The sequence below is a fragment of the Hippichthys cyanospilos genome, chromosome 1, assembly GCF_059441005.1.
Source record: "Hippichthys cyanospilos isolate Australia breed blue-spotted pipefish chromosome 1, RoL_Hcya_1.0, whole genome shotgun sequence".
NCBI classification, from domain to species: Eukaryota; Metazoa; Chordata; class Actinopteri; order Syngnathiformes; family Syngnathidae; genus Hippichthys; species Hippichthys cyanospilos.
Genome location: NC_142369.1, coordinates 23,173,373 through 23,188,052, shown reverse-complemented (window position 1 = coordinate 23,188,052; position 14,680 = coordinate 23,173,373). Strand labels below are relative to the sequence as shown.

General features: G+C 39.3%; 1 protein-coding gene across 3 annotated transcripts in view; it reads left to right on the top strand.

Moving 5' to 3' along the window:
• Window positions 1-14,680, top strand: part of ccser1 (coiled-coil serine-rich protein 1) — a 130,253-nt gene that overhangs the window by 25,660 nt on the left and 89,913 nt on the right. For all 3 annotated transcript variants that reach the window (XM_088414502.1, XM_088414495.1, XM_088414508.1), the window contains exon 6: window positions 2,727-2,832. In XM_088414502.1, coding sequence (XP_088270628.1) covers window positions 2,727-2,832 — 106 coding nt within the window. The remainder of the gene's footprint in view (window positions 1-2,726; window positions 2,833-14,680) is intronic.

The following is a 14,680-nucleotide window of genomic DNA, read 5'->3' as shown; positions in this document are numbered from 1 at the left end:
TATCAAATCGCATGATGCAACATATGACCACATAGTCAGCGTTTCCATTTTCAAATCAATTGGCCAGAAGAGTGCCGATTAGTAGTCCCTGTGAGCAAAAATCAGAGATATGTCAATTGAAGTCAGTGCTTTTTTTGTTTTTTTACACTTTTCCCATGTAGCTCACATCAAACTGTTGTGGTTGTGCATCATTTTCCTTTTTTTTTTTTTAAAGTTTGATTACACGTCTCAAGATCTCATGAGACAGAGAATTCTCTAAAATTATTTGTAGGCTTTAGTTCCCGAGATGACGTACTGTGCTTGTTGCGGTCTCACTCTCCATCCTCTCTTCTGCTTTGCAGCTCAATGACCATTTAAACTGCATCTTTTGCTATTACGACATCGTGCTTTATCACATAGCACTTACATGGCTAACGCAAATAATCGTTCAGCCATACTCAGTATCAGATTGTAATATGATTGCACTGTCAAGTTCACTGGCCCAGGAAAGGAGTCTCAAGTGCCTCCCATGCATTACGCTCCAGTGGGGCGAAATGGCTCCTCTAAGATAGTAAAAGTAAATTTTAGATGAATAAAATCATTTTATTGCAAGTTATAATTGAGATCAGAGGGGTAGAAGGTGAGAAATAACATTTATCTAATCCAAAGTAATCGAAAATCATCTTGAGACGTTTTTCCAAGATTAACAGTTTTGACGACACCTTTATTGTTATTGAAGTTTTTAATCATTCAACCCCAGGAGCCAATTTAGTACCAGTACTTGCTACTTATCCCTCTTTACATGAAAGGGTTAGTGTGCATCCTTATCCCCCGTCTACATGTGCCTTGCAATTAAGTGGTCTTCATGTTTTGCCCAATATAAGATGGGACACCTTACCCAAAACCCTATTTTACTTATTGTCACCTATTCATTTAACCTTCATTTCAGGTAGGTGATTGATGTTTCAATATGCAATTTTGACCTAGCTGCAGACAGTAAAGTAAAACAAAGCAAAACAAACTAAAACCACCACCACCAATATCAACTTTAAAGCACAGATGCATGAATTGGTTGTTTATAGCAGGCGTGCAGGCTCCAATTTAAAGACCAATAAAGGAAGAAGGGTTCAACTTCACTTTATTGGACACCATTTTGTAGAGCAAGTAAGGCAAGGAAGTGCATAACTTTGAACGTTGCTTACACAAACACAAGAGCTCAGAGGACACACTAGCTGATGTATCGCCAAAGAAGACACCGCCATTAATAACAAACACGCACGCACACACAGGAACTTGCATGCTTAGTCATCGGCCCTAATGGCGTGCAGACTGTAGTATGAAATTAAGCGTTTGAATTATTGCTATAAAGCTGGAACTTTTTAAAAATACACAGGCGCTTCTCCTCAGATGGTGGCCCGAGTCATCACACAGCCGCAATTTCTTTTAACCTCTCTCAGGAGGCTTGTTGCTGTCGTTTATTAAAGAGCAAGCCATTTCATTGCAGTAGTGTTGGGCTGCTAGAGTATACGTACCTTTGCCGTAACAGCACAACAACGGTAGAACAGGAAATGGACGTCTCTGTTTACGGTGGTTAGAGAGGGCTAGCCGTAACAAATACCCTTTGTGTCCTTTTCCTGCATTTGAGGATATACTTGCATATTTTACAAGTGACAGCCGGTCTCATATGTTTTTGTAAAATATTGCCACATGCTTGAGGCACCACTGCCAGAGCTAACCCACCACCTGTTGATTTTAGCGATGCAGCTGTGCTGTTGTCAAAATGTGTAATTAGTGGTTACTTAACCTCAAGCGATAAACATTGCAGAGTGGAAAAAGTCGGTGTCAGCTTGTCGATTCTACGCCTAGAAAGTAGTATTCACAGTGAAGTACTACTGTGCGCACACACACACACACACACGTGCATTAATTTGATACAAATATTATCAGCATATACAGTAGTGTAACACTCCACACGAGAAGTTTTAAATCAGTTGTAACGTGGGTCTCGCTAATGCATAAGCCTTGATTTCAAGAGTGCATGCTCAACTGCTTTAATGTTAGCCTCCGACAAGCTAGCTACCGACTGACAAGCTGTTGTGGCTTTTCTTCAATTAATGATTAAAAAAACAAAAAAAAAACAACTGAAAAGCCCTGATCATTATTAGCCTTTCAAGAGACCACAGGACTCAAGGTAGTTAAAATGTCAAAGATGTTAGATGTGACCTATTAGTGGAAGAGCAGTTACTGTTTGCGAGCAGCTCACACTGAACAGGGGGATGATAGAAGATGCCAAGCAAGATGAGCTGAAGCGACTTGGGGGTGGGAGACGTGACAAAGTGGGTGGTGAAGTTCTCAAGATGATGCGGAGAAGGAGCCACTCAATACTGACTGTGGAAGTTGATAGCTGGCTAACGAATAACAGTTGTCTACTTAGTGGAAGGTATACAGTAAGTGCTCACCTAAGGTGAAAGAGGTATTTGCTGTACATTGGACTCATGCATCCTTGGGGTTTGGCATTTTCAGATTGACATACTCATCTTAAAAATATTTGCTGTTCCTTCAAATCTTTTTTTAAGGATGTCACGCTAACATGTTAATTTAAAAAAACAAAACTACATTTTAAAAATTTGATCGATTTGATCCATGTTTGCTATGGTAGCAAAATTGTTCTGAAATCTGTATCAACTAGTTTCAAATATATTATAGTCAGTTGGTTGTACATTTTGTGTTTTTCTGTGTGTGCCCAGTTTCCAGACAAGACTCCAGCCAGTCCTTAGCATCTTGTCTCAACCTGCTCCACTCTCCGATCGACCCATCAGGCGATCGCGTTCCAGTAAAAGACAACTGCCACAGGTAACGCTTGAAAAAAAAAAAAGAAATGTAATGAGAAGTAATCATTGTAAAATGTGTTCATGTTTTTTTTAAGTGAGAGCTGTTCGTCGGCCATAAAAAATGGAAAAAACTACAAACTTGAGAGTTATGACCATTTTGTGGTGGCACTCCACATTAAGCAACATTTTAACAGTGAACAGTGATACAAAAAAGCGTCCCCAAGCTGTTTAATACCACTCCCAATTGAGTTTACTGTCAAACTAAACATAAAACTTGTTATGTAAAAGAACCACATAGCTTTGTCTTCGAAAGCTCTTGCAACAAACAAAGCAAACCACTAATCGTATGCTCACGATTAGCATCGAGATTTGCAGTTTGAACTTAAATGGCAGTGCAACACATTCAGACCAATAGTGTAATGATTCTCACATTGTCCTATTTGAAAAATTGCTAATATTACAACAGAATCATAAGTACTACTATTATCTCCACGTGTATCTTCATTGTGGCCAAAACAGGCACACCACAAGGATCAGCACAATGAATTGGATTGCATCATTAAATAATAATGCATGAAGTTTTTATTCTTTGTTTTGTTTAACTGTGCATCTATCGATGCATCATTCGTACAATTTTGCTAATTTAGAGCTATTTTCCTAATTAAAAACATAAGCAATACATTTCGGGGATCGCGGGACTGGAATTGATTATCTAATGGCATTTCCATTCTTTTCACCGGGGAAAGACGCTATGAGACACGAATGTGCTCATGGAACAAATGAAGATCATATCTCAAGGCATTACTGTCAAGTTTGAAGTTATTGTGACCTTTGGCTCGTCCCACCAGGGGTAGCCACTGTCCTTATCAACCTAATTTCCGTTGTTAGAACCGAATGACAAGGAACTAAAGCTTGAAGTCTCTTGTCAATTTTTGTTACCTTTGGCTATAAAAGGAATACCCTACTGACCGTGTTTAGCATTATCTGTTTAAAAGGTCGATTCAGCTCTTGCACTGGATCCCAGTAGACGATCGAGACCACAACCGTGTTGCTCGAGGGACTGACCTGACCGTCTCTCTTCGAAAATTGCTGATGTTGAGTCTTCCTTGTGAATTGACTATCATGCTTTATGCCCCCCACAGACCTAGAGTGGTGATGAAACGAGACTTAAGCACAGCCGGGTGTTAAATAAATACATTAATACATTCCCTTTGACATAAAATGCAAGCTATATTTGTCCTCTACCCTTTCCCATTGGCCGACGGCTGAAACAAAATGCTCACTTCACACTTTTTGTATATGCTCACCCAAATTCGCCTGCTTGGTTTTTCTTCAGTGCTTGGGTTGCTGATAAATGGGTTATGTCAGCGGTGGTATAGTGGCTAGTTGTGTCTGACAAGACAGCAGACTATTATAAGTTTAAGTGCCTCTCTATTGAGTTGGACCCAAAGATTAAAAGGTCTTCTCCTCAAAAAAGATGCCCTCTGAGCTCCCTTTTGTTTACTGACACTTGTGCTCATAGAGCAATTTGACACATCTATATGACACCATTGAGAAACCCTTATCCTTGGATTCTTCTTCTTTTTTTTTTAAGTAGCTTCCAACGCTCAGTAAGTGTTGCTGTGATAAGTGAAGAGTTTGTGTGTCTAGACGAGAGAGACAAGTATTTCAACCCACCTGGGATATTTTTTTTTGTCTCAAGGCTGGCTTCACAGTCTTTTGTTACGAATCCATTGGAAGAGAGTTCCACAGCATAGGGGTTCTTTGGCCCAAGGTTCATCTGATGGTGTGAGGAACAGTATTACACGTTTTTTTTTCCCCCTGAGTGAGTGTGATGATTGATTGAATAGTATTTTTGTACCCCATTTTACTTTGAATTGTCAGGGCCGCTCTAAGGGAATGAGGTACCCTTTTCTTCTACCAAACTATTCTGCAATTATTTACACCAAAGTTTCCTCTTTGCTGTAGCCACACTTGATAGTGTCTTGAATAAAATGTGCAATCACACTATGGCCAATACTTTGTACACATTTAAAGCAATTATGATATAAGGAAGCTGCAAAAGTCATTTTAAAACTTCACAAGTGAAACAAAATTTGAGCAAGCTCTTGGTGTCCAAAGTGGAGCTGTAAAGTATTTTCTTGATAAGAAATCAGCAAATGTAATGTCATGCAAGTTCTATTTAAAGTAAAAGCTTTTGACAGTGGCAGCCCACATAATGGAGGTAGGTCTGAGTTCATTTCCCCGATCATCATGTAACCACCGGCAGGTGTGAATTACCTACTGCGGGGGGGGAGACAGCCAGAGACAGAGAGAGAAAAGAGGGCACAAAAAAAATGTTCGCCTGGGGTCAAGTTTGCCTCACTGTCTTTCTGCGTGATCTCTCAGGTTCCACGCTCCCTTGAGGGGGACATTGATTTGCTGGAGGCAGAGCAAGTGCCTCAACTACACACAACACACACTCCAAACAGCCACACACATGCCTGTCAGTCACTTCGACTGTCCAGGGTATCAGCTGCAACATGCTGCTGGCTGTCTGATAGGCTGGAGAGAACATCACACACACACACACACACACACACACACACACACACACACACACACACACACACACACACACACACACACACACACACACACACACACACACACACACACACACACACACAACTGCAAAGCAATGTAAAGTCTGAAGTTTTTGCATCACCAAAATGAAACAATGCTGATACACAATGTACTGTATCTTGTCAGGCATTCTCCGAGTTGACAATGGGACTTTAAGGGTCCTTCTTTTTAGTGGTTTGCTAAGTTGTAAAAAGTCAGTCTTATCGCTGTCTTAGAGTAGGACAATAAATGGGAGCACTCAGTGTGTGTTCCAAAAGCATTTAACTGTTTATTTCTTTCAAATCACTGAGCAAACGGGTGAGAATGATTTAAGATCCAAATAAGGAAGGAGCTAAAGTTTTATTTTAGTGTTTAACTTTGTGTCTTGAATTTAAATGAACAGGTTTATCATTGAACTCTACCACAGAAGGCTGAGCATGTGCTTATGATTTTAATCAGAGGTGTGCATAAGTGGTGTGCGGCTATGCATGAAAACTGCCAATTTTAAATGAGCACCATAGAGTTTTTTATTCGTATTTATTTGTTTTTTTTTAATGGAAAGAGCTGGGCATAGTGTCGGATGAACAAAATGTTGCCTGAGTAGTGAGGATTGTTTTTTTAATCATTAGTATTGTATAAATGACATATAAATGTTTTATAGTTTAGCTGATTTCATTCTCTTATTATTGTACCGTTTCTCAAAGCCCATGTAGCAATGTGTGACCCCACGGTCATGATTCAAATCAACTACTACTGTACTGTGCGTGCCAATGATGTCAAACACAACAGAAGCCAAGTAAAAGCACAGATAACGGCCTAACTCCACCCCCTAGCTTCCGCCTATCATCCGTTCGGAAATTGTCATTTGTTTGAAACATAGAGCAGCCAGACATATGCCTGTTTGAATCCCTAATTACGAGTCTGTGTTTATTTGTATAAGTGTAGCGATATTTATTATGTGTATCAATAATTTAGAGTATCTTTAGTGTTAAATTAAATTATAATAAATTAATAATGTATTTAATAAATAAATCAATGATGTCAATATTCACCAAAGAGCTCCAAGTGTTAATGAAACTTAGAAATCAGATGTCTGTCAATTTCAGGGGACATTTGAGGATGATCTGAAATGTACCATAACCTTTACAGATAAACTTAATTTGATTTTTCTCCAGTTTTTGATGCAAATTCCAACTGTTGAATGGCTGACTAAATTTCACACAACCTGCTGCTCCCTATTAAGAGACTGTCTGCTGACAACATTCTGTTACGTATATCAGTTCTAACCCTTTCTTTGCATGAACGGTGATACAGAAATCTAAACTATTTCCACCAGAATTCGTCAATCTCTTGGCATTGATGGAAGAATACAAATTTACCGAATGTACAACATACATGAGCAGTCACATAAGAAAGACCATGTTTGGTAAGATCTGGAGGCTGACTTGTTCCCTGCCAGGAACGTGGTCTGACAGCATTAACGCACACGGTCCGAAATAGAGCAGCACACGTTCCAATTTGATATGATTCATGGTATGTAACTGCCAAACTGTCTAATTTTAGTCAATAAGACATGCACTTGCATAAATTACCCCGACAGTTTTTTTCCACAAAAAAAAAAAAAAATGCTATTATGGAATACTTAACCACTCTTTCTAGAACCTTTTCTTGGTGGGTTATTTACAAGTGCTTGGAGTAAAGCGTACAAGATTACAGGTAGACAACAAGCCACATGCTGCTTCACCTGCTCTAAAGACATCTGCTCACATGGAGCAATCTGCTCAGGTAAACCACAAGTCTATTTTCGGAGGCTCTTTCAATGCCCGTGCTTCATTTGCTGGCTAGTCATTTGACAAAAGCATTTGTGGAAAATCTCCATCCAAATGCGAATTTTACAATCTAGGGACAGCTTAAAAGTGTTTAAGAAGATCCTTGGTGTATTGCTATAGATTCCAGTTTTATATAAATGCAGAGTACAAGTACAACTGATTAGTGTAGCATTCATTTTTTTAAATGGGTATTTGGGGTCCTGATTTTGTATAAGTGCAGTAGATACACATTCCTGTTGAAATGTCAGGTTTAAGGATCTTACATTTTGACCCATAACTTCTACACATCAATTTGAAAAGCACATTTTTTTCAAGAGCGTATGAGATAGTGTTGCACAAGTGTGCACACCCACTTTTAATGTTGATGTGACTGCATTCAGAATCAACGACTTCCAATGAAACTTGTAATAAATTGTAGTCAGCACACAAATGTCACCATTGCATGTGGCTCTAATTAACTCCAATTAAAGCTCAGTTTCTATTAGTCTTTTCCTGACCAGTTTGGGATCATGTATCACAGCACGAGTTATGCTATGCAGAACTCCCACAGCACCAGAGACACTTCATAGTTCAAATCTGTCAGCCAGAAAAAGGGTACCAAATATGTTCCATTATGAGAAGAAAGCAGCAATATCGAAGGAGCTACAGAAATTTCTGGCTAGTATTGGCGTGTTTGATACTGTGCATGTGATTTCTGTCTTCTTCTTCATACCTTAATGTCTGGGCAATGGGGCAGGATGACAAGACAAAACTCATATTAATCGTAACCACACAAAAAGCAGCTAAGCACAGATCCATTTTGCAAAAAGCACAAGTTTTTGACCAACAGTCAAAAATATTAGTTTTATCATTATGCTTTGGGGCTTTTTTTTCTTCAATTGGAACTGGGGAGTCAGTCTTTGAGTAATTATGAACAATAGTTCTGAATACCAGTCAATTTTAACACAAAATTATGCTAAACTGAAAGAAAAACATGTGAAATTGCAAAATTTGAATGAAAAGATGCAAAAACATTAAATTGATACTGACCATGTTAGCAATAAATGCAAAAGATATAATCATAGGTAATACTCAAATACGACCCAAATTTTGTGCAAAGTAAATGTACTTTAATGCAAAATATATTTTTCAAATAAATTGTGTATTTTCACATAAACTACTACAGACAACAGGATATTTATGAATAACAAGCAGTAGGATCTTCTATAGGGATCTTATATATCTTCTATGGCTTGCTGGTACCTATACCAGTTTTCTACGTGCAGTAGAGTTCAATAGAAATTGTGATATTTTGATATCTGTATGATGCATCGCGTTGCTATCTTTTCCTAAAATCGCTCAATCATAATGTGCAGAATGAAATCATTCCCTTTTATTAGAAAGGTATAAAACATGGTAAATGAATCCATTAGTTTGAATCCCTAAAATATCGCTAGCTGAAGATGTTCTTTAGCTTCCCCTGTCTTTATTTTAATTGAAGTGATAACTGTGCCCTGCATTTTTCCTCTAAGTTTAACTGAATTAATTTCAACTCCAACCACTGACATTCAAAGGAAGACATTTCCTTTTGTTAGCTTCATGCTCAGTTATAACTTTGTCAGAACCTCTACCTTTATGAAGACAAGAGTAAACCTGGAAACTGAAGTCTGCACAGACAACGGTTCGTCCCGCCACCAAATGAGACATTTTGACATATTTTCTCCTTGTGTAGTTTGTAATTTTTGCAATTTTCTTTTCTGACAAAGAAAAGGGGGAGTGTGTGGAGGACAGAATGATGAGCCGCTCGGCACTGCCGACTGGCACGGGGAAAATCAATTCCCCAGATAATTAGAGTGAACTTAACTTCAGCCTGTTGCATGCTGCCTTGTATCGAGTGCGGTGAACATCTAACCGCATTGTCTCTTGATGACTTGCGTCATTCGACAGCCTCCTTAATATAGTCAAAATAGGTGGAAATTTTTTACCACTGTAAGTTGGGCCATTGACTAACTGAATCTGCCTGTGCAAGAACAATCACAGCTTTAGAGAGTCTTTTAACTTGGATGAATGGCGATGGCTATACGAAACAATGTTCTTATATTTAAAAATTGCAAAATATAGGCCTTGAAAACAAAAGGCAATTTAATTAAAAAAAAAAAAAAACTCGAAGAGTTTAGTGGCACTTCGTCATTTGAATGGGAAAAATATTTAAGAAGCAGCGGTTTGAGCTTTGAGTGTTGTCACGGAATAAAAACCTCATATTTCAAGGCACCATGAACATTTTCCCTCCCAGATTAGATTATTTTTGCATACACATACTTGGAGTCAGCGCAAAGTCCAGCTATGCTTGAACATGTGAGCCCTAATAAAAGACCATTAGTTCACGCTCATCGGACCACCATTTCTGACTGACAGCTTTTCTTACTCTGTACCTTTTATATATCGTAAAAAAACAGCCTCAAAGATGATTTCAATGAACACAATGAAATTTGGTTGTCATATTTATTGTGCATAAATCTGTAAACAATCTAAAGATTCAAACATTTTAGTTAGAAGGTGGCCATTTAGGCTCTTTTTGTACTTCCAAAGTCAACTTGAGATATTGTATGCAATTACCACTAAATTTCAACCAAGTGTAAGTCACGTCGCCAGATGCTGACACGGAATAGAATTTTGGTTTTTGCGATGTCGTCAATGCACATGGGTGGCCTTGCTTTTCACGTCTATAGGCTCAGACCAAAATTATTTTATTGTGAAGAAATTCATACAATTTGATAAACATCCAAGCTGTTTTGTTGTAACACCCAGAACTCGACAGTGGACCACCACAGACCAGACACAGACGAGTGCAAACTCAATGAGGGTTTTATTAAACAAAGGTAGCACGCAACGCGTGAAAAGGGAATAACATAAACTGGGCAAAGTGGCAACTCAAATACCGCCGTCCAACTAAAAGTGACATAGAACCACCTATGTAGTTGACGGCGGAACGCCAGTAGTTCGACAAGGGGGGGGGGGGGGGGGGGGGGGGGCACCAGTTGGAGGAAGCCGTTAAAACGGAAAGTAACAAACAAAAGCAGACACGAGCAAAAACGCACAGACAAAGTAGCAACAGAAATACTCACAACACCAGATGCAATAGCATACGAGGGAACTTGAAAACTAGACCGAATTACAGTATACTCCGACGGCTTCCTCCAGTTCCAGTCGCGTTTAAATAACCCGGTGATTGTTGATGGTGGTCGGGTGCGCGGCTGGTGGCTCTGCCCTCCCGTCAGGGACATACCTGCTCAAGAAGAGAGAGAGTGAGGTGGAGGAGCAAGAAAGTAACACAAGCATCTTTTAGTTCTGGTTGAGTTGCTGCCAGATGAAGCCTATTGAAATCTATTTTAAAATCTTAATCCTAATGTAATTTATTTTGACATTACTTCCCCTTAAAACATATAATGGGGACATTATATTGTATATAATAATCCAATCAGGACATAGCAGATAAATAATCATATCCAGTGGATAAAAATAATTCTTTGTTGGAGGAAATGAACAAATTTACCTTAAGTTTGCTCCATGCAGGATTAATCATATGTGGCCAATTTCCATGTCCACACACTACTTTACATCACTATCATGCTCCTGCCTGTTGTTTGGATAAAAATCCCCAGTGGCATAAATTACATGCAGCACTTTTTACTCCTGACAGGTGCTCATGTTCGACGCTTGTGAACAGGAAATTATGTGGCCACTCAATGGAAAAAAAGAAAAAAAAACTGAGGATCAGGAGGGCTATTTATCTCTAATAGCTGTCAGGATTAATATGGGGGGGTGAATATTCAAATGATGTGGATCTAAATCGACAGCCAAGTGTCAAAGAGACGCCTACAGTCTTTTTGTTGCAGGGCAGATAATCATTTGTCAAGAAAAAAACAAAAAAAAACAAGATCTTTGGCTTTGTGTGATCAAACGCTCTTTCAAGCAGGGATCCTGTAGAATACGCATCAGAGCCATACAGGACATTATTCTGTATAAGTACACGTTTATCATAGTTAAATTTATGCTTAAGAATTTCATCTTAAAATGGACTCTGACACCTAATTGGCAGATTAGTAGATTTTACCTGCCTTTGCCTTATATACAGAACCGAGGTATTGATTGTGTGTGATTTCACACTGCGGCAATGAGTTCCACAATCTTAACGTTGAATAAAGGTGGCACGTGCTGTAAAAGGGGCTTCTTTTACCACCTCCGAAAGCATGAATTTGCTGGCTGCACTTTGAAACATCAATTCTTCTTGGCGCCTTTTAGACAGCAATGTCGAAAGTGGAAAAAATCTTCACTTATACAGCATTGTCTTTTCCGAAAGAAATGAATTAATTTGTAATCCCGAGAAAATAATGACTTGTCACGGTTTGTTTGCAAAATTGCTGGGTCGACTTCTCCCCCGCATACTGATTAGCGCATCTGTCTCACAATGAGTATATTCATGTTCGATTCTCCGTTGGAACATTTCTGTGAGGAGTTTGCCTGTTTTCAATGCTTGCATTTTGTTCTCAGGGGACTCCATCTCCCTCCTTCCTCCCCAAACGTGCGAGTTAGTTGAATTAAAAACTAACATTTTCCATAGACGCGACTGGGAAAGACAGAAAAACAACCTGTCTATATGTCCCCTGTGATTCATTGGCAAGTAGTCTAGGATGTACTCTGCCACCTGCCCAGAATAATTTGAAATTGGCAACACTAATGAAGACAAGCGGGAGTGGAAAATTATTGGATTGATGGACTTGGATTCCTATTTTCCTGTCGTGGCACCGCGCAAATGACGATGACATGAAAATGTCTGCTGTGTGAAATGGGCTACAATGATAGAGTAAGATGAACGCAAATGTCCTGAAAAAACACACTGCAGTAGATAAGTATTTGCCCCATTGTGAATGTTGCATCGGTTTCCCCACTTTCAAGTTTACAGTCATCAAACAAATAAAAAGTCAGATGCCTTAAGCCGGTATTCCAGTGAAGGGCGAATGCTGGCGAATGTGACCGAATGTAGCGGCTCTTTTGATCTCCTCCAGGGTTTGTTTGTTCATTCGCCGGATGTAGCTCTCGTGACAAGAGCAATGTCTGCGACCTCTCGCGACCTCTAATGAACTCGTGGTGAACTCTAGTAACCTCTGGCGCCCTTGAACGACCTTGGAGGAGATCAGAAGAACCGCTACCTTCGCGTACACTCTCCAGCATTCGCCCAGTGTGGCATACCAAACCAAACCCAGAAAACAGGTGAGCCTTGATTGGTCGTTACTTGAGGCCTGCGTGAATGTGATGCCGTTTTCACTCAATGACAAACTGGTCGTCCTCTAAAATGTATTATTGCTGCTAATTCATTTCTGCAAATGCAATATTAATCAGCACGGGTGCAAACATACAGCAAAGATTTAAAGCGTTAAAGTGACAAAAACACTGAGAAGAGGACGAGCAAGCCATCTTAAAACGTTTGTCGATTCAGACTCATTTTATTTTACTGTTTTATCGCTCAAAAGCAGAGGTTAAGAATGGCTTCCTTTTTTCTTCGAGCTCCTGTGTGATTTGTGAGCCCCCGAGGCTAAGATCAGTCACCCTTTGAGGTGAAGCCCACTTTCTTGCATCCGTGATCTCATTGGTCTGGGCGCTACTCAAAGCCCATGACCACAGGTGAAGGCCGGGACGTAAATGGACTACTAAATTGAGAGCGCCACTCACCGTCTCTTCTTTTCACCTCAGTGGACCTTGTGTTGCGCCGGCTCCTTCCGTTGGGGTAACACTCAGTTGCGTCGATCTGCTTAATGCTCATAAGATTTTGGCTTTACGCTTGACTTAGCTGTTTACATTCAGCTTTAGGTAAAAATTAATATCTTGACCAGCCCCCTTTGCTTAGTTTGTGGTCGGTTTATGTGTGGTGTTATGTAAATTAGTCAGACTGTAATTTCAAAGTTGGACAAAATTATGAGCAAACGTACTCGCAGATTCATTGTTTGTCAGGCTACAGAAAGCTTACTTGGTGGTTTTTAGGGATGCACCAAAATAAAAAGGTTTGGCTGAAAACGAAAACAAACACTTAAAAAAAACAAACAAACAAAACACATATTTTGTCCCATGGCAGGCAATGAACTTCAGGAATGGATTGTAACATCTCAAGTGTCCTGCACAGGTCTGTAAATGATTGATGAAAATGGAATAAAATAACACCGGATAGTATTTTTGGTTAGTGTTTTAAAGGGGACTAATTTTAATGTGCTTCATTTTTTTGTGGCAAACGTTATATTAATAAGAGTTTTTTTTATAACAAATGCAGGTTTAGTTTTGGTTTTAACTCATTGACATATCAGTGGTTAGGTATTGTGACTAGATGGACCATGTATTGTGATAAACTAAAATTATCAAAATAATTTAAACATTTACAGTTATTTTTAACGCATTGATACTTTTTTTGGTCCAAGTTTAAAATGTTCAATGCCATTTGCATGCACCACATTCACTGCAAACAAAGTTAATGGCTAATATTTTTCTCGATCCGCTGAACTGCTTTACAGTAATTCAAGCGGCCTCTCTTTCTCCTATGTGCTCTTATGAAATTCAGATAGGCCTTTTTTTGCATCATCAAAACCACCGTTTTTGGATGTATTATTTCGGTTTGAATTGTCTTCCAAAAATTTTCGGTAACTGAAAATTCGGTGCATCCCTAGTGGTTTTGTTTCACCTTTTAATGGCTTGGCATCAAGTATTTATGTACTTTCATACTCAATCCCTATAAATGTTAATATGAAAAAAAATGCAGTACATTTATCAAAAACCAAACGTAGTTTTGTAAGAGGCAAGCAGAATAGACGATGGCAAGGTTAATTAAGATGTTAGCCCTTCCATATAACATTCATTTTATACCCACTCCATTTTGTGTCTTGAAGTCCGGAATTCACGATTAGACTTGCAGCTCGGCACTTTGGCTGATGCTCAGTCATTGTCACAGATGCTTCTGATGAGTTAACGGCAGTGTAAAAATGCCCGTTGCCTCAGGTGTCGCATGCAAATGAACAGACTGCGTTTTGACAGATACAAGCGAACCATGACAAATGAGCGCGATCAAGACCCGGGCTTGAGGAAACATATGATATACACGTACACATGTCCGATAATTGTTTTCCCTGGTCCTCCATGAAAATTTAACGCTGGTGAGTGATTTCCTTTCTGGCCGTGTCTCGGTGTTAACATATCTTCTCCTGTTACGTTTATTTAAGGCTTTCTTCATATTGCAAACTCACTAATGCTGCTGATACATGACCCTGGTATTGTTGAATTTATTTGATGCTGCATGTCGACATTTCTCCCCTTCATGAACCAACTCCACATTTTGTCAGGCTCTGTGTACAGTGGCTGCTCTTTTTGCACTGTTGTTTATCGCCTGCGCAGGTGCATATTAGCATAAGCCACCAA